Source organism: Haematobia irritans, chromosome 1 (assembly GCF_050003625.1).
Source record: "Haematobia irritans isolate KBUSLIRL chromosome 1, ASM5000362v1, whole genome shotgun sequence".
In the NCBI taxonomy this organism is placed as follows: domain Eukaryota; kingdom Metazoa; phylum Arthropoda; class Insecta; order Diptera; family Muscidae; genus Haematobia; species Haematobia irritans.
Genome location: NC_134397.1, coordinates 281,355,655 through 281,381,501, shown reverse-complemented (window position 1 = coordinate 281,381,501; position 25,847 = coordinate 281,355,655). Strand labels below are relative to the sequence as shown.

The 25,847-nt window shown below is 34.1% G+C and overlaps 1 protein-coding gene and 1 long non-coding RNA gene across 6 annotated transcripts; one reads left to right on the top strand and one right to left on the bottom strand.

The window, feature by feature from the left end:
• Positions 1-764: 764 nt before the first annotated feature.
• On the bottom strand, positions 765-2,288 carry LOC142228421 (uncharacterized). The gene is made up of 2 exons (XR_012720162.1): positions 1,030-2,288; positions 765-974 (listed from the first exon to the last, which is right to left on the bottom strand). It is a non-coding gene; the product is annotated as an uncharacterized LOC142228421 (long non-coding RNA).
• A 141-nt stretch (positions 2,289-2,429) lies between these two features.
• LOC142228395 (pyruvate kinase-like) lies at positions 2,430-25,589 on the top strand. 5 transcript variants are annotated; one of them, XR_012720154.1, is made up of 5 exons: positions 2,430-2,792; positions 6,170-7,565; positions 7,634-7,790; positions 23,049-23,438; positions 23,511-25,589. XR_012720154.1 is itself a non-coding variant. In XM_075298826.1 (4 exons), the coding sequence occupies exons 1-4, from the start codon at positions 2,751-2,753 to the stop codon at positions 23,059-23,061; spliced, it is 1,608 nt and encodes a 535-aa protein (XP_075154941.1). In that variant the 5' UTR covers positions 2,430-2,750; the 3' UTR covers positions 23,062-25,589. The 5 variants fall into 5 exon arrangements, 2 of the variants coding, with proteins under 2 accessions (XP_075154941.1, XP_075154953.1); XR_012720151.1 differs by lacking the exons at positions 23,049-23,438; positions 23,511-25,589 and adding exons at positions 19,477-19,647; positions 19,799-20,281; XR_012720150.1 differs by lacking the exons at positions 23,049-23,438; positions 23,511-25,589 and adding exons at positions 19,477-19,647; positions 19,740-20,281.
• Positions 25,590-25,847: the final 258 nt, after the last annotated feature.

The window sequence follows — 25,847 nt, the reverse complement described above, 5'->3', positions numbered from 1 at the left end:
CGAAATTTAATGTTGAGCAGAATTGCTCTTTACGAACAGCACAAAAGCAAATGCGCGAAAATTAATGTTTGGGACTGACTCTTTACGAAAAAATCAAAACAAAATGTCAGAAAATTAATTTTTGGAACGGACACATTTTTTTTAAAGAGAATAGTGGATCATCTATGTATTATAAGGTCTATGCGTCAGACGATGTCGTTATTCTTGTGTTGTTCTCTTAAAGACTTCTAGATGTATGTTTCTTTTTATACCTGTATGTCTGTTGTAATTGTTTGACACATATTCGTCTTCTGTCTGCACGCAGACCAAGTTCGAATATGAGCTATATCGGTCCATGTTTTGGTGTAGCCACCATATAGAGCGAACTTCCGACTTTACTTCTTGGAATTCTAGAAACTGTAGTTTTTATCCGATTTGTCTGAAATTGGAAATCTAGAGGTATATTGGGACCATAAATAGGTGTGTCTAAAATGATGTATATCGGTCCATGTTTTGGTATAGCCCCCATACCCTGCCAACATTTTTTGAATTTGGGGGCGCTTCCGAGAATCCCCACTACGTCGAAAACAATCATATACGACATCAAAAACTCGTCGGAAAAGCGCCGTCACTATTGAGAAGTTGTACCACGCCAAGTTACTACGAAAAAGTTTCTCATCAGTGCAATTATTAGGTGCCTATTTAGATCAATTTCGAAGGACGCCAATAAGAACCCCTGCAAACTATCAGAAAAAGTGCATTTTAAGATAATTGTAGAAGAATCATTGTGGTCAAGTAAAACACGATTGTGTAGATGTTTATTGATTTGATTAAACATTTATAATTTCTTATAAATATAACATTTTTCGGTTTATCTCATCACATTTAACATAATTTTTTGCATTAATAAAACAATGATGTTGAGTTTTAAGTAGCAAGTTACATATTGCAGCGTCTATCAGCCAGTTTGTTTATTTTCGATGGAGACAGCGTGCCTGGAAAACGATCACTTTATTCTATTTGGAAAGTCGAAAATTGTTCACCATATACCTTTCACAATTTTAAGCGTAATATATATGTTTTCAGAACTTTATTTTCGTTTTTATTTAAATAAAATATAACAAGCTGGTTGCGCTTGGCGTTTCACAAAAAATAAAATAGCTCTTCTAACAGTAGTAATGGCAAAATACTTTCATGTACATTTTGTACTTTTTGATATGCTTCCCCCATCACAGTTCGCGATGGTTGTGGTGACATTTACGAGTCTGTGGTAGCGATGAGGATGAAATGGAAGTTTGAAATGCTGGCAGGGTATAGACCGATCTCCCGATTTTACTTTTTGGCCTTCTAGAAGCCCTAGTTTTTAAAAGATTTGCCTGAAATTGGAAATCTAGAGGTATATTGGGACCATACATAGGTGTGTCTAAAATGGTTGTATATCGGTCCATGTTTTGGTACAGCCCCCATATAGACCGATCTCCCGAGTTTACTTTTTGGGCTTTTAGAAGCCGTAGTTTTTAACCGATTTGCCTGAAATTGAAAATCTAGAGGTATTTTAGAACCAAAAATAGATGTGTCTAAAATGGTGCGTATCGGTTGATGTTTTGGTATAGCCCCCATATAGACCGATCTCCTGATTTGACTTCTTGGGCTTCTAGACACCGACATTTTTATCCGATTTACCTGAAATTGGAAATCTAGAGGTATTTTGAGTCCATAAAAAACCGATTTGCCTGAAATTGAAAATCTAGAGGTATTTTAGAACCACAAATAGGTGTGTCTAAAATGGCGTGTATCGCTCCATGTTTTGGTATAGCCCCCATATAGACCGATCTCCCGATTTGACTTCTTGGGCTTCTAGACAACCCAATTTTTATCCGATTTACCTGAAATTAAAAATCTGGAAATATTTGGAGTCTTCGCATAAATAGGGGTATCGCATATGGTGTGGATCGGTCCATGATTTGGTATAGCTTCCATGTGTTGTCTCCCGATTTCCATGTTGGTATTTATGTTTGCTTGGCAGAGTATCTGTCATCAAATCTACCTGAAATTCTGTATATGTATTTTCAAGTAACCTGACGAAGATTTTTCTACGGAAACAATTATATTTTTTGTTTCGTGTTGGTGGGTATTTAAGATTCGGCCCAGACGTACTTAAGTCCGTATATACTTGTTTAACGTGATAAAGTTCCAAAAACCTTCCTATATTTTACCAAGTCGCCTATACAACACTTTTCATCGTGGTATTCATAGATTGTCTTGCATCTTCGAATTCAGGTGAAATCATTTTATCCAACTTATTACACCGCTTCTCTATACAAAAATACTCTTCTCCACCCTTACTGTGAACGAAATTAAGAACATTTGCCGTAATATTTGTTTATGCTTGCACTCGGCATTGGGTGGTTGGATGTTAGTTTGTCGGTAGCCTTAACAACAGACGGACGAATTGTTTTAGCTTTTGACGTCTAAATGCAAAAAGATATTTTCTTTCGTGAGAAAAATAAGTTAAAAGAATTTGTATTGCACGAAGAAAAAATTAAGGAAAATATATCGACATCTTTACAACGAAATAAAGTATTTATCTTCTGGATCTGGGAAAATTTGTAAAAATTTTCACGTTTTCTCGACCACTGAATTTCCTCTTGATTAGAAACAGGATATTTTTATCTGGTAATTCGGTTATATCAGCAACAGTTCTTCTTCAGTACCACTTATTTTGCAGTTTTCAAAGACGACAAGTAATTCTTGTCAATCGTTTAGGCAGAATGGTGAATACAACTATATACGATGAAGCTCCAAAGTTAAAGGTAAATCGTAAGTGTAATTTTTTACTTCATGATGTGATTAATAATAGAAGTATTTAAACAGATGTTGGTATTAGCAACATTTGTATACGTTGTTACACAATCGGCAAAAAGTAATACAAGCAATGCACTATTATGTGGATGCATCACACGAATGAAAATTGATGAAGGCCAAGTTTATATTAAACTATAAACTCATTTGCGCCCAATTTTTAGCTTTTCCTCATGCAACCCCACAAAATTATGCAATAAACAAAACTACAATTGACCATTACATTAAGTTGTTGTTATAATTTCATCCATGAGCTCAAGGAATCTTAACTTTATAAATCCTTTAGTTATTCATCAATATTCTACGTATTTACACATATTTTTTATTGTTGTTTTTAATAACAAAAAATAAATAATGGATAAAATGGCATAAACTCGTCTTATTGCAGTAACTGCATATCAAAATATGTTTTTAAATACCCATCATCATGGAATGAATACAATAATTTCATATGAAAACCCTTTGCTGTCTTAATTAAAAATTCGACTTTTGAGCAAATACAAGAAATACCTATAAGAATAAGTCTGTTATCAGCAGACGTTTTACTGTTTTATTTATTTATTATTTTTATTTTCATCATGCAATTTGAAGCAACATAGCGGTCAATTTATATAAATTACAATGGACTACAAACTATGAATAAAGTAAATTTTAACAAAACATTTTAGGTTCCCAATATAATTAAAACAAGTATATACAGCACTAAGTTCGGCCGGGCCGAATCTTAAATACCCACCACCATGAACCAAATATTAGGGTTTCCTTTGAAATTTCAGGAGGGCTTGAGGACTTGAGGACACTTCCCGAAGATAAAATTATAGATTTCACCTATGAGGACAATATCAGATTCTTGATTTATAAGAACCATTTTTGTTTGAGTTTTAGAGGAATCATTAACATCTCTTGTAAGTGTGCAAGAAAATTATAAAATAACGTCTTGATTTGAAATCTTAAATCTGTAGAAGTAAAATCTGGAAATTTTACATTGAGTTTCAAGAAATTTTAATGATCAGTGCGCCTTCTACACCCTCAAGATGTGAAGTCGGTCTATATAGAGACCGATAAAAACTTAATCCGATACACGTTTTTGTGATCCTAAAATACCAGAATATTTACAATTTCAGGCAAATCAGATAAAAAATACGGTTTCTAGAAACCCAAGGAGTTAAATCGGGAGATCGTTCTTATGGGGGCTATACTAAAATATGGACCGATACTCACCGTTTTCGGCACACCTCTTTATGACCCGAAAATACCTCTAGATTTCCAATTTCAGGCAAATAGGATAAAAACTTCGGATTCTAGAAGCCCAAGAAGTAAAATCGGGAAATCGGTCTATATGGGGGCTATACCAAAATATGGACCGATACTCACCATTTTCGGCACACCTCTTTATGGTCCTAAAATACCTCTAGATTTCCAATTTCAGACAAATTGGATAAAAACTACGGTTTCTATAAGCCCAAGACCCCAAATCGGGAGGTCGTTTTATATGGGGACCATACCAAAATATGGACCGATACTCACAATTTTTGGCACACGTATTTGTGGTCCTACAATACCTCTAGATTTTAAATTTCAGGTAAATTGAATAAAAACTGCTGTTTCTATAAGCCCAAGAAGTAAAATCGGGAGATCGGTCTATATGGGGGCTATACCAAAACATGGACCGATACTCACCATTTTTGGCACACCTCTAGATTTCAATTGGATAAAAACTACGATTTCTATAAGCCCAAGACCCCAAATCGGGAGGTCGGTTTATATGGGGACTATATCAAAACCCGGACCGATATAGCCCATCTTCGAACTTGACCTGCCTGCAGACAAAAGACGAGTTTGTGCAAAATTTCAGCACGATTGCTTCATTATTGAAGACTGTAGCGTGATTACAACAGAGAGACGGACATCGTTATATCGTCTTAGAATTTCTACTTTATATAGTCGGAAATCGATATTTCGATGTGTTACAAACGGAATGACAAACTTATTATACCCCCGTCACCATTCTATGGTGGTGGGTATAAAAAGGCAAGGGTACAAAAAGGCAAGGCAGCACTACTAACACGATGTTGGATAACCTTCATGTAGGGTATCCAAGATGAGTAATCTCTTTCGATAAGTCAAATTAGAAATCGAGAAATCCTTTAATTTAGTAGGGAGAAAATTAAATGATCTGGCGATTCCAGCCTGAAATGACTTGCCCATATAACCTCAGGCTTAACAGATTTTTGTTTTTGCAAGTTTTGTTTTAACAGATTTGTCTGAAGTTTATTGTAGCAAATTGCGTTAGGTGTGTACTTAACCCTGCAAAGTCATTCTTATTTTTGGTATACTAACGTCATCCTTCGTCATTTTGACTACGGCTTATTTCAAGGGCCTCTAAATTGCATCGTGAACAAAAATTATAACCAAAATTTAGTTTACTTTGTTACTCAGTTCATTTTTAATTAATGACAAACAACAATTCATATAATGGTTGAATTAGTATAACTAAAATTTATCATCTTCCAATCAACAAAAACAGCGTTTACGTCGAAACTAAAATTAAGCGTCGTCATTTTGACGAAGGATGACTGTCCAGGGTTAACTTATTCCTTCATGCTCCGGAATTAACAATATCAAATCGTGATTGTTATTTTCACAATGTAATCCAAACCCCAAAATCTTTAAAATTTTACAATAATATTCTCTTCCATAGGGAGTTTGTATACAAAATCGCCATAATTCATCTTATGTAAGGGTTCGCTAGGGGTAAGAAAATCAATCATTATTCGAATATGGGATATTGTTTTTTATTTTTTTATGATAGCACATAGTGTAATCGAGTTTAGAAAATACCCATCCATGCTTGCTATTTCAACAAACAGCTAATATTTTCCCTTTTTAAGCAAGCTAAAACATGGTTCGGTATAATCGAGTTTAGAAAAGAACGGTCAATGTTTGCTATTTCAGCAAACTGCGACTCTTTCCCTTTTTCACCATACTTTTTGCTATTTTGTGCCGACCAACAAATTTCTTTGGGTGTGAAAACCATTGTACTAAACAGCGACTTATCAAAAATATAAATCCAGCGATAATTATACAAAAATATTCACTTCACAATAAGATTGAATAGATTGTCATTAATATTGTTATTTCAATATTTATTTTTATTTTATAGCCAGAATAATATTCTCAAAAGGTAGGGAAAATACCACACATTGCACAAAACAGCGACTGACCAAAAATCTAAATTTCGCAGTAGTTATACGAAAATATTCACTTTGCAATAAGATTCAATAGATCGTCACCAACACTTTTTTATATGAATTCTTTTTTTTTATAGCCAGAAGACTATCCTCAAAAGATGGCCGCACAAGCAGACTCCCAACTCGAGCATATGTGCCGATTACAGTTCGATGCGCCTGTTTCCCAAATCCGTTTATCTGGGATAATATGTACCATTGGTCCCGCCTCTGTTAGCGTGGGCATGTTAGAAAAAATGATGGCCACTGGCATGAATATCGCTCGCATGAATTTCTCCCATGGTTCTCACGAATATCATGCGGAAACAGTGAAGAATGTCCGCCAGGCTGCCAAAAATTATTCCGAAAAAGTAGGTTACGAATATTCAGTTGCAATTGCATTGGACACAAAGGGCCCAGAAATTCGTACCGGTTTAATCGAAGGTAGCGGAACTGCAGAAATTGAGTTGAAAAAGAATGAAATTATTAAACTATCGACCAATAAGCAATACGCTGAGAAGGGCAACAAAGACATTGTTTATGTCGATTATGAAAACATAGTTAGAGTTGTCAAGCCTGGAAATCGTGTTTATGTCGATGATGGGTTGATCTCTTTAATTGTTAAAGAAGTTTCTGGTGACACGTTGACATGTGAAATCGAAAACGGCGGATGCTTGGGTTCTAGAAAAGGCGTTAATTTACCTGGAGTGCCGGTTGATTTGCCAGCTGTTTCCGAAAAGGATAAATCCGACTTGAAGTTCGGTGTTGAACAGGGAGTTGATATAATATTTGCATCTTTCATTCGAAACGCTGCTGCTCTTTCAGATATACGCAACGTTTTAGGTGAAAACGGTAAAAACATTAAAGTTATATCAAAGATTGAAAATCAGCAAGGCATGCACAACTTGGATGAAATTATTGCTGCCTCTGACGGAATAATGGTTGCTCGTGGAGATTTAGGTATTGAAATTCCTCCAGAGAAGGTATTCTTAGCTCAAAAAGCCATTATTTCCCGCTGCAACATGGCTGGTAAACCGGTAATTTGCGCTACTCAAATGTTAGAATCTATGATCAAAAAGCCGCGTCCCACACGTGCTGAAATTTCAGACGTTGCCAATGCAGTTCTTGATGGAGCCGATTGCGTAATGTTGTCAGGAGAAACGGCCAAGGGCGAATACCCATTGGAATGCGTACTAACCATGGCAAAGACATGTAAGGAAGCGGAGGCTGCTTTATGGCATAAAAATCTATTCAACGATTTAATACGTGCAACCCAGTCATACACTTTGGATGCTGCCCATGCAACAGCGATTGCAGCCGTTGAAGCCGCGAACAAGTCGTTGGCGGCAGCTATAGTCGTTATAACGACAACTGGAAAGTCTGCGTATCTCATAAGCAAATATCGTCCTAGATGTCCCATAATTGCTGTGACTCGTTACTCTCAAACAGCTAGACAAGCTCATTTATACAGAGGACTAGTTCCCCTCGTTTACAAAGGTTTTTACCCTTTATATAATTTGATGGCGGTAATCATTAGTTTCATTGCTTTATTTTTGCCCAAATAGAACCTCCACTAACTGACTGGCTCAAGGACGTAGACGTTCGCGTTCAATTTGGCGTACAAGTTGGTAAAAAGAATGGATTTGTTAAAACAGGCGACCAAGTTGTTATAGTCACTGGTTGGAAACAGGGAGCAGGATTTACTAACACTATGCGCATTGTGTAAGTATTTAAAACTTTGGAATATGGTTTGATATTCCTTACCTGTAAGGTAAGTACTATGTTCGCTTTTCGCGTTGAAATTTTCGCGGTTACTTTATTAAAACACTTCAATATAAAGCAGATAAATTAAATGCGCAGTTTCTTGTTCCTCTAGATTTTGACAAGACTTTACAGGAATAAGTTGGTTTTCATTTATAATTTTGATTATTTAAGGAAAATTAATTGCGAAAATGACGTGGTTTTCAACTCTAAAACCGAACATAGTACGCACCTTAAAGTGGGTATTATGACCTTAAAGGTCAGTACTGTGTTCGCTTTTCGCTTTGAAAATTTGGAGGTTACTTTGTAGATGGTTCAAATAAAGCGCACAATTTATAAATTGTTTATTTGAAAATAATTAGTTGAATTCTTTGAAAAGACAAAACAGAAGTAAGAAAAAATAATTTGACAAAAAGGCAAAAACAAATTAGATTAAAAAAAAATGAACTTAGACTTTACAGGAATATATTTGTTTTCATGTTTAGTTGTGTTTATTTCAGGAAAATAATCACGGAATTAAATTTTCAACTCGAAAATCGTACATAGTACTCACCTTTCTTTGTATATAAAAAAGTATGGGTTAATCAGAAATAATAACACTAATTTACAAAATATATCTTTTTTCATGTACATTTGATGAAATGTGACTTTTCTTATGTAACAGATTGGCTGATAAGTCCCCGGTCTAACAAAGAAAAATTCGTTTTTATTATTCAACATAGTTCCCTTCAAGAGCGATACAACGATTATAACGACCTTCCAATTTTGTGATACCATTTTGGTAGTACTCCTTCGGTTTTGCCTCAAAATAGGCCTCAGTTTCGGCGATCACCCCTTCAATCGCGTTTTGCCGCGATTTCGACCTTCAAACGCTCCAATAACGCCATATAATAGTCACTGTTGATGGTTTTTCCCTTCTCAAGATAATCGATAAAAATTATTCCATGCGCATCCCAAAAAACAGAGGCCATTACTTTGCCAGCGGACTTTTGAGTCTTTCCACGCTTCATAGACGGTTCACCGGCCGCTGTCCACTCAGCCGACTGTCGATTGGACGCAGGAGTGTAGTGATGGAGCCATGTTTCATCCATTGTCATATATCGACGGAAAAACTCGGGTGTATTACGAGTTTACAGCTGCAAACTCAGAATCATCAACACGTTGTTGTGTTTGGTCAAATGTGAGCTCGCGCGGCACCTATTTTGCACAGAGCTTCCGCATATCCAAATATTGATGAATGATATGACCAACATGTTCCTTTGATATCTTTAAGGCCTCTGCTATCTCGATCAACTTCATTTTACGGTCATTCAAAATCATTTTGGGGATTTTTTTGATGTTTTCGTCGGTAACCACCTCTTTCGGGCGTCCACTGCGTTCACCGTCTTCCGTGCTCATTTCACCACGCTTGAATTTTGCATACCAATCAATTATTGTTGATTTCCCTGGGGCAGAGTCCGGAAACTCATTATCAAGCCAAGTTTTTGCTTCCACCGTATTTTTTCCCTTCAGAAAACAGTGTTTTTATCAAAACACGAAATTCCTTTTTTTCCATTTTTTTCACAATAACAAAAGTTGCTTCACAAAAGACGCTCTATCTCACAAACTAATTGACTTACAGACGTCAAATTTTGACACGAATCATTTGAAGGTTGGTACTATATAAAAATAATATGCATTTAATACTAGCGACACCATCTATGTGTTAGACCGGGGACTTATCAGCCAACCTGTTATTTTGATCTGCTGAATTCGAAAAAAATGTATCGAACAGTTTTTGAGATATCCCGTTATTTTTAGTTTTTCGCTCTTTTTTCACTAAACAAATTATAACTCGAGTTAGAAATGTTTGGACATTTCTAACTCGAGTTATAATTTGCAAAAAAAATTAAAAAATGTATAATAACATTATTGATATAAGATTGCTGGTTCAATTTTTTATATAAGATTGTTGTTTATTTTTATTAATTGATATTTAATATTTTCTTATAATATTGTAATGTCCGTTAGAGTAGTACATTGTAATTCGTTAAATTGGCCCTGCAAAGGCTTTGAATAAGTAAGTAACTGAGTGAACAAATCCGATGTCAAATCATGTAAATACGAGACCCACTCACCACACAAAAATGCATTTCTGTGTGACCAATCTCAATACCTTCCATTCTAGTACCAACAACGATATAATAGGACATTTCTAACTTGAGATATAATTTGTTTAATAAAAAAGAGCGTAAAACTAAAAATAACGATATATCCCAAAAAGTGTTCCATAAAAAACATTTTTTTTCAATCTGAAAGCCAGCTTATTTTCACGGTTACTTTTTTGAATCAATTTAGAAATATATAATGTTTCACAATCAATGCTTTGAGTCTTTTCCATACATAATTTGACATAACTTGATAAAAATATAATGACCTTCATATAGTTTTTTGCAGTTTTAATTTATTGTTGTGGTGAAAAAACTGAACATAGTACTCACCTTAAACTAGTATAATTTAACGACAAATGATAGTAGTTGATCCTACAAAATTCTAAATGCATGTAACAATAAGGACGGACAATCTGAAAGCCAGCTTATTTTCACGGTTACTTTTTTGAATCAATTTAGAAATATATAATGTTTCACAATCAATGCTTTGAGTCTTTTCCATACATAATTTGACATAACTTGATAAAAATATAATGACCTTCATATAGTTTTTTGCAGTTTTAATTTATTGTTGTGGTGAAAAAACTGAACATAGTACTCACCTTAAACTAGTATAATTTAACGACAAATGATAGTAGTTGATCCTACAAAATTCTAAATGCATGTAACAATAAGGACGGACATTTTAATAACCAATAATTTAGATATAACCCAACCCAATAAACACAAACGTTTGAAAAATGCTAAATTTCAACAATTTTTCAAACATTTTTTCAAAGGATTAGGGTAATATTCAAGTTGAGAAATTTTTGAGAAAATCGCGTTCTTAACAAAAAACAGACATTACCCTCAACAGTGAAATTCAACACATTAGCAATAATATCTCAAGTGTTATCCTCAAATTGAAATGCACATAATTTGTCAAACAATTTTCGATGCGAGACAAATTCAAAATTAACATCGTTGCAAATGCTTTTCAACCTAAATTTGTATGAATGATATCCCCACTTCAAATTGAAAGTCAAAACCAAAATTCTATGAATTTTGTATAAATTATTCATTTTCATCAAAATAAAATATATAATAATACACTATACTACATAATACACTACAATACCAATTGATAAATAATAATCTTATTAAACATATCAACAAATAAGAACAAAAAAAAAAAAACAAACAAAACTTTAAATATCTTAAACATTATTAGTAAACACTTTTGCATTGATCATTCGATTTCCTTCCTTTTGGTGTCATAAAACAGCATTAAAATTTATTAACATGCGGGCAATTTGAAATTAGGAACGTACTGGACCGCGTGTTAGAATTGATTTCCAGCAGAAGGAATTCACAAAATATCCATTTTAAACTGATAATAGCATATGAATTAAACTGACGATGTGATGCACATTTTCATCCAGAAGTTGTTGATTTCAACAATTTGTTGTTTTTAACAATTTTAATTGGTTGCACTTGTAATGTTTCTGGAAATTTTTTCTTGTCGATAAGCCACTCATTTTTCATTGGTCAGCTTCTTAATGTTTGCAAGAATGTAGCATCCAAAGATTTTAGTTTTCTGCAAAGAGATTTAAATTTAGTGACTTCTCTAAAGTGTTGATTTAATTTTTCATATTGACGTACCAATGTTAGGTTAGGTTATGTAGCAGCCCGATGTATCAGGCTCACTTAGACTATTCAGTCCATTGTGATACCACAGTGGTGAACTTCTCTCTTATCACTGAGTGCTGCCCGATTCCATGTTAAGCTCAATGACAAGGGACCTCCTTTTTATAGCCGAGTCCGAACGGCGTTCCACATTGTGGTGAAACCACTTAGAGAAGCTTTGAAACCCTCAGAAATGTCACCAGCATTACTGAGGAGGGATAATCCACCGCTGAAAAACTTTTTGGTGTTCGGTCGTAGCAGGAATCGAACCCACGACCTTGTGTATGCAAGGCGGGCATGCTAACCATTGCACCACGGTGGCTCCTTGACGTACCAATTATTATAAACTATTTGAAGCAGTTCCAGTTAATTGTCCACCATTTTTTCATCGGTCAGCTTTTTAATGTTTTTAAGAACGTATAATCCATAATTTTAGTTTTCTGCAAAGAGATATACATTTCGTGGCTTTCTTAAAGTTTTATTTCATTTTTTATTTTCACTTACCTATTTTTATAAACTATTTGGTTATTTGTCTAAAATGTTCCATTTTTTTATTTCTTGCAATTGACCACGAACTTCGTTGCACAAATAAGTATTGAAAACCACATGGTTTTTTCGTTGCATTTTAGGGTAGTGTTTTGTCAAAGTTTTCTCATATTATCTTCAACACCTTTTCAAAGATTTCGTCAACATTTTGGCAAATTGGAAGTAATTCGCAAACAATTTGAAGATGTATTGAAGATGAGCTATTTCAAGTCAAGTTGAATTTATGTTGAAAATTATATTTACCCTCAAACTGAAAAGTTGTTGCATTTGAAAAACGCTCATCCTGTATTTATTGGGAAGGAACTGAATTGATAAGGGTGTGTATGTATTAGCATTAAGCAGAAAAATATCCATATAACGCATTGCCAATAAATTGATTGGTCGCAGGTAAAGAGTTTCACAGGCGAACGGCGTTTAAAAACAATGTCATTCAGATATTAGAAGCTGATGTTGTTGTGGAATTATTGGCATCGGACTTAATGCCCACCTTAAAAAATTGCCAAAAAAGTTTTGTAGTGGCGTTATTAGATATTATTTTCATAGATAACACTTTATATTCTTTAATTCATAAAAACATAAAAGTTTTGAATTTAATATATGTACACAGGTATATGTTTTGTTTGTCATTAATTTTCTATAATTAATTAAAATTAATTATAATAACTTCATAACGATAAGTCAATATCGAATCCTCCGATATTATAATATATAACAAATGACCTACATCGGTTTGTATATCAAGTACCCCACATTGGCGATCCTGCAAGTTCTAGTTTGCGAAGTCCGTAATCGAATAAATTGCATCAAATAAAAATTTATCAAGGTACAAAGAACATTTATCAAAGCTACAGAGATCTAGCAATTATAAAGAATCAATAGCCCTGCGGTATTGTCTGATGCCAATTGGGCTTGCAAAATATAATTTTAGATAAACATTGAGGATACAATCAAACGGTGTAGCAAACTAAGATATTGGGAATAACAAACATCAAGGAGACAACCAAAGATAAATTAGAATGCTTCAAAATATAGCGAGATAAGTTACAATTGAAGTTTTGTTTTAATTAAAAAATTCACCACTCACACACGCTAATTACTGAGCTGATCGGTTTATATGGGGGCTATATATAATTATGAACCGATATGGACCAATTTTTGCATGGTTGTTAGAGACCATATACTAACACCATGTACCAAATTTCAGCCGGGTGAAATTTGCTTCTCTTAGAGGATCGGCAAGCCAAATTTGGGGGTCCGTTTACATGGGGGCTATACGTAAAAGTGGACCGATATGGCCCATTTGCAATACCATCCGACCTACATCAATAACAACTACTTGTGCCAAGTTTCAAGTCGATAGCTTGTTTCGTTCGGAAGTTAGCGTGATTTCAACAGACGGACGGACGGACATGTGTTTCGATGTGTTACAAACGGAATGACAAAGTTAATATACTGGGGGTATATTAACTTTGTCCTATGGTGGAGGGTATAAAAATAATTTCGATTGTTCGGAAATTTCAAATAAATTGATATGGGCATTAAAATGGATCGATCCAGCCCATCTGCTAGTCTAACATTCTAGGAAACATAAAAAGATAGCCGTAATTGGAAGTTGATTTTCATTTACAATCATGCTGTACATTGATCGAATGAGTAACGCAGAGGAAACTAATTTGAGTAAAAACTTGCTTAGTTACAAAAATGTGAAGTGTTTTAAAAAATTTGGTTTACCCGGAGTCGGAGTCGAGCAAAATTTTTACGACTCCGACTCCAGCAAAATCTTCAAACTCCGACTCCGGCTCCACAGCCCTGGCTAATCCACTAAACGAACGCCCTCCTATTCTTAATAATGAATTGGAAGTCTCTGCAACATCTATTAAATTTCCTTCTTTTTGGATGGATCACCCTGAAGTTTGGTTCATCCACGTTGAAGAGTTATTTGCAAATAAAAGAATTTCTTGTTACTCTACGAAGTATGGACATCTGATTATTTCTCTGCCACAAGTCAGCAGAATTTTCTGGAAGTATGTATTATATTCCAAAATAACAGACTGTTTGCTGTTTTAGCAAAAAAAAAAACTACTAAAACAGCAGTATTTTTTTGTGTGAAAAACAGCATACAACGTTTGCTAGCATCAGCAATATTTTTTCTATGAGTGTAGTCTAATACGGCGTTCTCACCAAGCATGTTTTGGGGTTTGAGTCGTTTTCCCCATACAAAAAATTAAGTTAAAAACACAAGTTTTCCTCCAAAACACGTCAATATTGTAATAGGACTGTTTTCTTTCTACACTGTTCACCAGTGCTAAAAGAAAACGCAAAAATGGTTTCAGTTCAAATTTCGATTTTGATTGGCAACACTTGGTCCCCCAGCTGTTAAAATAAAATTTATTGTTTACAGCTGTCAAAATAAAATTTATTGTTTAAAAATGGGAGCCACGGTGGTGCAATGGTTAGCATGTCCGCCTTGCATACACAAGGTCGTGGGTTCGATTCCTGCTGCGACCGAACACCAAAAAGTTTTTCAGCGGTGGATTATCCCATCCCAGTAATGCTGGTGACATTTCTGAGGGTTTCAAAGCTTCTCTAAGTGGTTTCACTGCAATGTGGAACGCCGTTCGGACTCGGCTATAAAAAGGAGGTCCCTTGTCATTGAGCTTAACATGGAATCGGGCAGCACTCAGTGATAAAAGAGTAGTTCACCAATGTGGTATCACAATGGACTGAATAGTCTAAGTGAGCCTGATACTTCGGGCTGCCACCTAACCTAACCTATTGTTTACAAATAAAAAAAAAAGATGCTTGAAAATTTAAATTTCAACTAATAAGAGATTAATTAAAACTCAAGAGCGATTATTTCTCATCAGTTCGTCGAAATGACCAAGAACTAAAGAAAGACGATGTATTCATTTGGTTGTAATGGCCGGTGGTATGAAATTCATGTTTTCTACTGGATTTTCTTTGGATTTGTTGATGTTCGCCCTTATGTTCCTGATAGTCTCGAATCGATTAATCAAATTGGCATAAATTTTCACTCATTGCCATGGTATTTTGGAGAAATCCAAGGAATATTTATGCAGAGTCAATAATTTCTTCTATTGGTACTTGATCCTTTGATGAAACTGGTTTTATAACCACTTTGCCACAGTTTATGTGGTCACGTAGGAAGTGGTGTTTTATGTCAATATGTTTTGCTCTCTTAATTTCAGAATTATTCGTCATTGCAATACATACAGCATTATTCTCGAAAATAGTAAAACTGTCACTCTGTTGGAAAATTGCTAGATCTTCTAAAATTCCTGATATCCAAGGAATATTTATGCAGAGTCAATAATTCTTCTATTGGTACTTATAACAACTTTGCCACAGTTTATGTGGTCACGTAGGAAGTGGTGTTTTATGTCAATATGTTTTGCTCTCTTAATTTCGGAATTATTCGTCATTGCAATACATACAGCATTATTCTCGAAAATAGTAAAACTGTCACTCTGTTGGAAAATTGCTAGATCTTCTAAAATTCCTGATATCCAAGGAATATTTATGCAGAGTCAATAATTTCTTCTATTGGTACTTGATCCTTTGATGAAACTGGTTTTATAACCACTTTGCCACTGTTTATGTGGTCATGTAGGAAGTGGTGTTTTATGTCAATATGTTTTGCTCTCTTAATTTCAGAATTATTCGCCATTGCAATACATACAGCATTATCCTCGAAAATAGTAAAACTGTCACTCTGTTGGAAAATTGCTAGATCTTCTAAAATTCCTGATATCCACAAACCTTCGGATACAGCCCCACTAAGTGCAACATATTCGGTTTCGCTAGACGATAAAGCTACAGTGCTTTGTTTTTTGCTGCACCATGATACTGGGCATCCCAAAACGAAGAATATGTAACCGCTTGTTTATTTTCTATCACTTTGATCTGACGCCCAGTCTGCGTCAGCATACCCTAGTAATGGTTTGGAATTTGTGTCCCTTTTAAAATTCAACTTCAAAGATTTCGAGCCTTGTAAATAGCGTAAAATTCTTTTAAGTGGTGTTTTATGTCAATATGTTTTGCTCTCTTAATTTCGGAATTATTCGTCATTGCAATACATACAGCATTATTCTCGAAAATAGTAAAACTGTCACTCTGTTGGAAAATTGCTAGATCTTCTAAAATTCCTGATATCCAAGGAATATTTATGCAGAGTCAATAATTTCTTCTATTGGTACTTGATCCTTTGATGAAACTGGTTTTATAACCACTTTGCCACTGTTTATGTGGTCATGTAGGAAGTGGTGTTTTATGTCAATATGTTTTGCTCTCTTAATTTCAGAATTATTCGCCATTGCAATACATACAGCATTATCCTCGAAAATAGTAAAACTGTCACTCTGTTGGAAAATTGCTAGATCTTCTAAAATTCCTGATATCCACAAACCTTCGGATACAGCCCCACTAAGTGCAACATATTCGGTTTCGCTAGACGATAAAGCTACAGTGCTTTGTTTTTTGCTGCACCATGATACTGGGCATCCCAAAACGAAGAATATGTAACCGCTTGTTTATTTTCTATCACTTTGATCTGACGCCCAGTCTGCGTCAGCATACCCTAGTAATGGTTTGGAATTTGTGTCCCTTTTAAAATTCAACTTCAAAGATTTCGAGCCTTGTAAGTAGCGTAAAATTCTTTTAAGTGCATTCCAATGATCATCACTGGGATTTTGTTGAAAACGCCCCAGATACCCGACAGCAAAAGCGATTTCCGGACGTAAACAAACCATAAGGTACATTAAGCTGCCCAACAATTCTTGATATGGATTATTCGTGACATCCATAAGCGTAGGAAGGCCTCTGGGGAGGGGGCTTAGAACCCCCCAGAAAACCCCCCCAGAATTTGAAAACCTATTTACGATTTTACATTTTTATAAAAATTAAACAAGTGTATACAACCGCACAAAGTTCCGCTAAAGACTTTCATGCACAATCGAATTACTTGGGTTGTGGTAGCAGTTGCCGATGGCAATGTTTGAAGTCTGATATTTTTGAAATATAGCTGTGATTGAACTTATGGTTTAGTTGAATACCTAACAGCCTGTTTCTGTATGTCGAACGAGTTCAATCGATCGACTGAAATGCATAGAAACAGCTGTTTTTTGGTTATAAATTCAGCTGTTTGTTTCCATTTTAGTCGATCCACAGAGATTATTCGACATACATAAACAGGCTGTAAAGCTCTTTTATTATATTGTTTAGTCTGGTTTAGTCATCTTAATTAAAAAATAGTAATTGGTATTAAAACTATTCTTTCATAAATTAGGTTAGGTTAGGTTATGTGGCAGCCCAATGTATCAGGCTCACTTAGACTATTCAGTCCATTGTGATACCACAGTGGTGAACTTCTCTATTATCACTGAGTGCTGCCCAATTCCATGTTAAACTCAATGACGAGGGACCTCCTTTTTATAGCCGAGTCCGAACGGCGTTCCACATTCCAGTGAAACCACTTAGAGAAGCTTTGAAACCCTCAGAAATGTCACCAGCATTACTGAGGTGGGATAATCCACCGCTGAAAAACTTTTTGGTGTTCGGTCGTAGCAGGAATCGAACCCACGACCTTGTGTATGCAAGGCGGGCATGCTAACCATTGCACCACGGTGGCTCCCTTTCATAAATTAATAATGCTGCAAAAAGCGTCGCCAAAAAAGAAGTGAAAATGTTCTTTTTGGGTCCGGAAGTGGTGCAAAATTGGCGGAGAAGCGATTAATGTAATAGGAACTCGTCATAGAACGAATGTCCACCGTTTCAACAGCCGTTGCAATAAATTTGCATCACTTCTTACGGTGTGATCCATATCGTTGTGTGATATTTTCCCAAATAAATAATTTTTATTTATTCGTTTTTTATTTGATTTTTGGTCGAACTTTTGTTAGAATTATATAAATATTTATAAAGACCTCGAGCTTCAAGAAACATTAATTTATAATAATTTTTATATTTTTTTATGATTTTTAATGCATTCTAACGCTTGTTTGAATATTTTCAAAAATTATCCATTTTTCTATAATGGATTAGCATTTTTGTGGCAAAATTTGAATAATTTTTACCATTTTATTTATTTTTACTCTTTTTTTAAACTATTTGAAAAAAGAAAACAAAAATTACGCATTAAAATATGAAAAAACTGAAGTAAAAAACTTACTGTGTAGTTAATATAATTAACTTCTTTGTGAGGACATTTTTGGAAGTGCTTTTAAAGTTGTGCTTTTAAAACAAATCCCAGTTTTTTTGCTGGGAAAAGTGTGGAACTACTTTTAGTTGCTTTATTATATATTATTTTGATGTCTATTTTTGTATTCTTTTTTATGAAATAAAACAATAATTGAACCTATAAGTTCAGTCTATAAATGTTTAGCTAGGGGGGCTATAGCCCCCCCTAGGAAAATTGTCTAGCTACGCTAATGGTGACATCTCGTTTTTCTATTGGTAATAAGTGAAATTTTTTCCATGTTTTTTTCCATTGTTTTCTAGTAAGGTTTTTATTTCTTCAATTTCTCTAATACTTCTCGCCAGGAGTAAAACATCGTCCACGTAAATTAGTAAGACTATAACACCTTTTTCAGCATTTTTCACATATAGACAATAATCATGGAGCAATCTTTTAAATCCGATGGTGACTAGATGATCATTTGGTTTTTCATTCCAGCAACTTGGACTTTGTTTTAACCTGTATAGGCTTCTATTTAACTTTAGAACCATATTTTCTTTGCATTTTACACCTTCGGGAGCTTCAATAAAGATATCTTCCTTCAATTCACCATATAGAAAGGCTGATGAAACATATAGTCATAACGAACTCCAAAAGCTAACACCTATTGTAGCTAGTTTAGCTACAGGAGAATACGTTTCCGTATAATCTAAACCCGGTTTTTGCATAAAGCCCTTTGCTACAAGTCTAGTTTTGTATCGCGATGGCATTGTCTGGTTTTAGTACATACTCCCATACGTTGTTTTTATGCATTGATTCAATTTCTTCGTTTACAGCTAGCAATCATATTTCCTTCTCATCGGAATTTTCAATATCTTGAAAAGTATTTGGCATTACGCCTAATGAACATTGGAAAGTAGACAAGTAATGATCAGGTAATTTTAATGGAAGCCTTCTTTCACGTTCACTTCGTCTAGGCTGGATTTGCAAATAATCATTGCCGCTCGTTATATTGTTGTCAGCACATTTTCATCGCATGGTTCGTTTTCAACCAAATTGTGATTCACATCTTCAGTATCTACTTCCCTTTCAGCATTGAACTGAATTTCATTATCTTGGATTTGATTAGTTACTACTTCTGAGGCAATTTCGGATTCTTGCTCAAACGAAGACGTCACATTATTTTGTGCAAGGAGTGAATCAATTACAAACCCTGCTGAGTCCTCCTCCTCTCGATCATTGCGTTGAATAAATATTTCATTAGGTAATAATATATTATTTTCTTTGTATGGATATGTGCTTTCATCAAATCTGACGTCTCGCACTAGAACTATTTTATTGTTTTCTCTATTCCAGATTCTGTATCCGTTAGTACAATAACCAACCATTACATATATTTTGCTTTTTGGATCTAGTTTTGTTCTTTTTTGACTTGGAATCCAACCGTATGCTTTACACCCGAAGGACTTTCATCTTTGTGACATCAGTCTTCACTTGGTACCAATGTTCTGCCGGTGTTTTGAATCCTGTTATAGCTTTTGTCGGACTCCTATTTAATATGTGGACACTAGTGTACAGTGCCTCAGGCCAAAGATGTTTCGGTACATTTGAATCTATTATTAGCGCCCGAATTTTTTCCAGGACAGTTCGATTGAATCTTTCCGAGACCCCGTTTTGTTGTGGAGTGTATGTCATTGTGTGCATTATTTGTACAGTAATCCCTCGATTTACGTCGTAAATGGTTCCGGAATTTGACGACGTTGATCGAAACGACGTAAAACGAATTCAAAATTGTTCATAGTTACTCCTAAGTCCATTTATGTATGTATGTGCGTGTACATAAGAAAAAACTTCAAAAATAAAGGTAATTTAGTAATTTCGGTAAGAATTTCAGAAAACATGTTTCGATTTCATCATTATCGTTGATACTTATTTTACATATGGAAGGCGTTTCTCATAAAGTGGGCAAAAAATCGACGACGTAAATCGAATGGTGACGTAAATCGAAGTTTGATGTAACAAACAATTTGACGACGTAAATCGAAGGATTACTGTATACCCTTTTCCTTATACAATTTAAGCCTATCATTACATATATATTCTTTTCCCTGGTGGATGGTTAGTTTTTATATTTTTGAATTAAATTTTGCCGTTACCTTTGCGTCATATTCCTTAAACTTCTGTATATACGACAGCGAAATGTGTGTAGTCATCAATAAAAGATACGAAATAATTTGACCCAACATGTGACGCAGGATTTATAGGGCAAGGTCGGAGTGAATGTGCTCTATGGGCTTAGAAGCTCGAATGTGGTTTCCGGAAAAGGGTTCACGGGTTTGTTTGCTTTTTATACATACGTCACAAAAATCTTCTATTTCTACTTTTGGCAAACCACTCACCATATTGAAATTCCCCAAGTCCCTCATTCCTTTATTCCCAATGTGACCTAATCATTTATGCCACAGTTTGGACTCCTCCGATATTGTCAATTCGACTCTTCTGCATTTCTTAATTTTTATTTTTAAAAATTATTAAGTTGTATTATATTATTAAGTTGAATTCCAAATTTATCTGCTGGGCCCATAACCTGTTATTTTCAGTGGAATAACGTGAAGACGTATTTGTGCAGAGAAAATTCTTTATTTCTTTACAATATATATTTTAGGATGAAGAAAAATTTAAGTCTGAATGTCGGTACTTCACGTAGGAAAAAAAGGGACAAAAATGGGAAAAAAACGAAATATTACTTTTGCTGCTAACCTCATAGACAAAAATGTGACGGCATGCAAATGGCATTGAAAACCCCCTTATTTCTTGAAGGAAATATAACCACAATAGATAATTTACACATTTTAAAGAATAATTTGGTTGAATCTGCCCAAAAACGGGCCTGGAAGATGGATTAGTGTTTGTCCAATATAATGACTCCAAGAATTTGACCCATATTCTTAAAGAATACTTGATATACAACACCAAAAAAGTATTACCTCACCTCTGCAGTGGCCAGACATGAATCTAATTGAACACATTTGGAAATATATGAATACAAAGCAAAGAAACTCTCAAAATCGTCCTTATGGGAATATGGAGCTCAATTCCCGTAAATTTGACGAAAATCCTAGCCCACTTAATGCCAAAAATACTCCAAGCTGTAACAAACGCTAATGGATAACATACAAAATATTAAAAACTTGTCATATTTAAACCAAAAAATTTCATTTTATTACACCAAGTTTTTATTTTGCTATGCGAAATTAAGGATTTTTTGTTTTTGTTATTTTTTTCATCAAAACCGACATAAATCCGAGTTTAGTTTCTTCTTATTTTGTAGCTGGGATCTCAAGCTTTAATTTAAGTTATAATACATATATATTTACTTGATACTTTCCATAGCGTTTCACAATTTATTTTTCTATATTATTAAAACCATCGATATTTTGCTTTTCAATAAGTTAATTATAATTATTGCCGGTCATATTATTGAATTATTCCAAAAACAGAGCATAATAGAGACAAGGCCTGGTCGATTATCTTTGACGAATTGTCCAAATGAAAGCGTTGCCATTTCCATGAAGGTTCTTTTATTGGAAGTTGTTAGAGATGTTACAGCTAAAGTTGGGTCTCCAGATATTTCCTCATGATTCGATACAGGGGAATGTTATTTTCTTTTTATATTCCTGCATCCAATAGCACTAATGTTGCGACATTTAAAACATTAGCATAATTAACCGCATCTATTTTGATCAATTTTGAGAGTTTGTGAAGAATACATCAGTTTTTGTAGCGGCACGATAATATCACAAAATCCAAACAAATATTTTGTATTTCTTTATTTACTTCTTCTTTCGTTTCTTCTTCTTTTCTGTATGTGACATTCACTTGAGATGTGTTCCTTCCCCAGCATTACTTTAGTTGCCAATTCATATTTTGACAATACAAAATTCGCATATCATGGTGACTCTGGTGCGACTTGCACTGATAGATGTTCTTGATAGAACACCAGTGCAACGAATCCCATACAAATGATACAACCAGTTCAAAAAGAAAACAGTCCTAATGTAAACGACCCTAATTTGGAATATGCTCTGACTGAACATACTCTTTTTTTTCTGTTTACAATATGGTTGCCAGATTTCAATAAAAAATTCATCCCAGAAGAGATTGGAAATCACCAACGAAACGTCGGATGTAAACATGAAATAGTATTTTTATTTGCATATTGAGAGACCTTGAAATCCCATTTTAGAACAGATCTAAATATAACCAAAAATAAAGAATAAGAAGGTCGTACCAAAAAATTTAACAACAAAAAATTATCCGAGGGCCCGCCGAGTGATTGGATTTTGAAATAGAACAGCACAACCATGAAGAACTTTTTTGAACACATCAAAATGAAATATAACACAAATACACCAAAATATGCCAAACTATTAAAATAAAATTCATAGAAAGAATGAAAATAACTTAAACAATTTTTCTCCTTTGGGATCGCGGTATTTATTTGAACAAACTCGGTGTGAAATGTTTTGGAAAAACGAATGAAGAAAACGAGTCAGTGGGAACATAGCATAAGATTTCTTAAAAATCACTTTTTGATTTGGTTTTAATTATCAATTTTTATCAATGTGTGAATTAAAAAAATTCTAATAATTTCTTTTATTTTAGACCTGTCGAATAAATTTGGAATTATAATGGCGTTGTCTATCTGCTTTGATTTTTGGCTGGACTAATGCTACAATTAATATAATTTAAATAATGTTTATGTATTTGTAGATTATAATAGTTGTGTTAATAGACATTTAACTAATAAATTGTTTCTTTGTTATTGGATTATCAAAAAAAAAAACATCCCCGAAAATTTAATTTGTTTAAAGTTACGTCTCTATTCAAAGTTACTCTCTATTGTTTGGTGCGGCCTATGGACTGGTGGAATCATCGGTCCTTATTTTTTTTAAATGAGGAACGACGCGTTACCGTGAATGGAAATCGATACAGAATCATGATCAATGGATTTTTGTTGCCAAAACTTCAAGATATGGATGTAAACGAAATGAGGTAAACGACCCTAATTTGGAATATGCTCTGACTGAACATACTCTTTTTTTCTGTTTACAATATGGTTGCCAGATTTCAATAAAAAATTCATCCCAGAAGAGATTGGAAATCACCAACGAAACGTCGGATGTAAACATGAAATAGTATTTTTATTTGCATATTGAGAGACCTTGAAATCCCATTTTAGAACAGATCTAAATATAACCAAAAATAAAGAATAAGAAGGTCGTACCAAAAAATTTAACAACAAAAAATTATCCGAGGGCCCGCCGAGTGATTGGATTTTGAAATAGAACAGCACAACCATGAAGAACTTTTTTGAACACATCAAAATGAAATATAACACAAATACACCAAAATATGCCAAACTATTAAAATAAAATTCATAGAAAGAATGAAAATAACTTAAACAATTGTTCTCCTTTGGGATCGCGGTATTTATTTGAACAAACTCGGTGTGAAATGTTTTGGAAAAACGAATGAAGAAAACGAGTCAGTGGGAACATAGCATAAGATTTCTTAAAAATCACTTTTTGATTTGGTTTTAATTATCAATTTTTATCAATGTGTGAATTAAAAAAATTCTAATAATTTCTTTTATTTTAGACCTGTCGAATAAATTTGGAATTATAATGGCGTTGTCTATCTGCTTTGATTTTTGGCTGGACTAATGCTACAATTAATATAATTTAAATAATGTTTATGTATTTGTAGATTATAATAGTTGTGTTAATAGACATTTAACTAATAAATTGTTTCTTTGTTATTGGATTATCAAAAAAAAAAACATCCCCGAAAATTTAATTTGTTTAAAGTTACGTCTCTATTCAAAGTTACTCTCTATTGTTTGGTGCGGCCTATGGACTGGTGGAATCATCGGTCCTTATTTTTTTTAAATGAGGAACGACGCGTTACCGTGAATGGAAATCGATACAGAATCATGATCAATGGATTTTTGTTGCCAAAACTTCAAGATATGGATGTAAACGAAATGAGGTTTCAACAGGATGGTACCTCTTGCCATACTACGGGCGAAACAATGAACTTATGAAAGACAACATTATTTCGAGAAATGTCACCGATCCATTTCTCGAAATAATGTTGTCGTTGAAATGTTCTTTCGTGATTTGATGCAAATCGACTACTTTTGGGGGGGGGGGGGGGATATAAATATAATTTGTCACCGGTCCATTTCTCGAAATAATGTTGTCGTTGAAATGTTCTTTCGTGATTTGATGCAACTCTACTACTTTTTGTGGGGATACCTGAAGTCCAGAATGACGCGAAATAGTCGTGGTGGCCATATACCACAAATTATATTTATATGTTAAGGTAAGTACTATGTTCGCAGTTCGAGTTGAAATTTTCGCGGTTACTTTATTAAAACAGTTCAAATTAACTCAATTGATGCACAGTTTTTTGTTCCTATAGATTTTGGCATGACTTTACGGGAATATGTTTGTTTTTTATTCATCGATAATAAACGTCGGATGTAAACATGAAATAGTATTTTTATTTGCATATTGAGAGACCTTGAAAGCCCATTTTAGAACAGATCTAAATATAACCAAAAATAAAGAATAAGAAGGTCGTACCAAAAAATTTAACAACAAAAAATTATCCGAGGGCCCGCCGAGTGATTGGATTTTGAAATAGAACAGCACAACCATGAAGAACTTTTTTGAACACATCAAAATGAAATATAACACAAATACACCAAAATATGCCAAACTATTAAAATAAAATTCATAGAAAGAATGAAAATAACTTAAACAATTTTTCTCCTTTGGGATCGCGGTATTTATTTGAACAAACTCGGTGTGAAATGTTTTGGAAAAACGAATGAAGAAAACGAGTCAGTGGGAACATAGCATAAGATTTCTTAAAAATCACTTTTTGATTTGGTTTTAATTATCAATTTTTATCAATGTGTGAATTAAAAAAATTCTAATAATTTCTTTTATTTTAGACCTGTCGAATAAATTTGGAATTATAATGGCGTTGTCTATCTGCTTTGATTTTTGGCTGGACTAATGCTACAATTAATATAATTTAAATAATGTTTATGTATTTGTAGATTATAATAGTTGTGTTAATAGACATTTAACTAATAAATTGTTTCTTTGTTATTGGATTATCAAAAAAAAAACATCCCCGAAAATTTAATTTGTTTAAAGTTACGTCTCTATTCAAAGTTACTCTCTATTGTTTGGTGCGGCCTATGGACTGGTGGAATCATCGGTCCTTATTTTTTTTAAATGAGGAACGACGCGTTACCGTGAATGGAAATCGATACAGAATCATGATCAATGGATTTTTGTTGCCAAAACTTCAAGATATGGATGTAAACGAAATGAGGTTTCAACAGGATGGTACCTCTTGCCATACTACGGGCGAAACAATGAACTT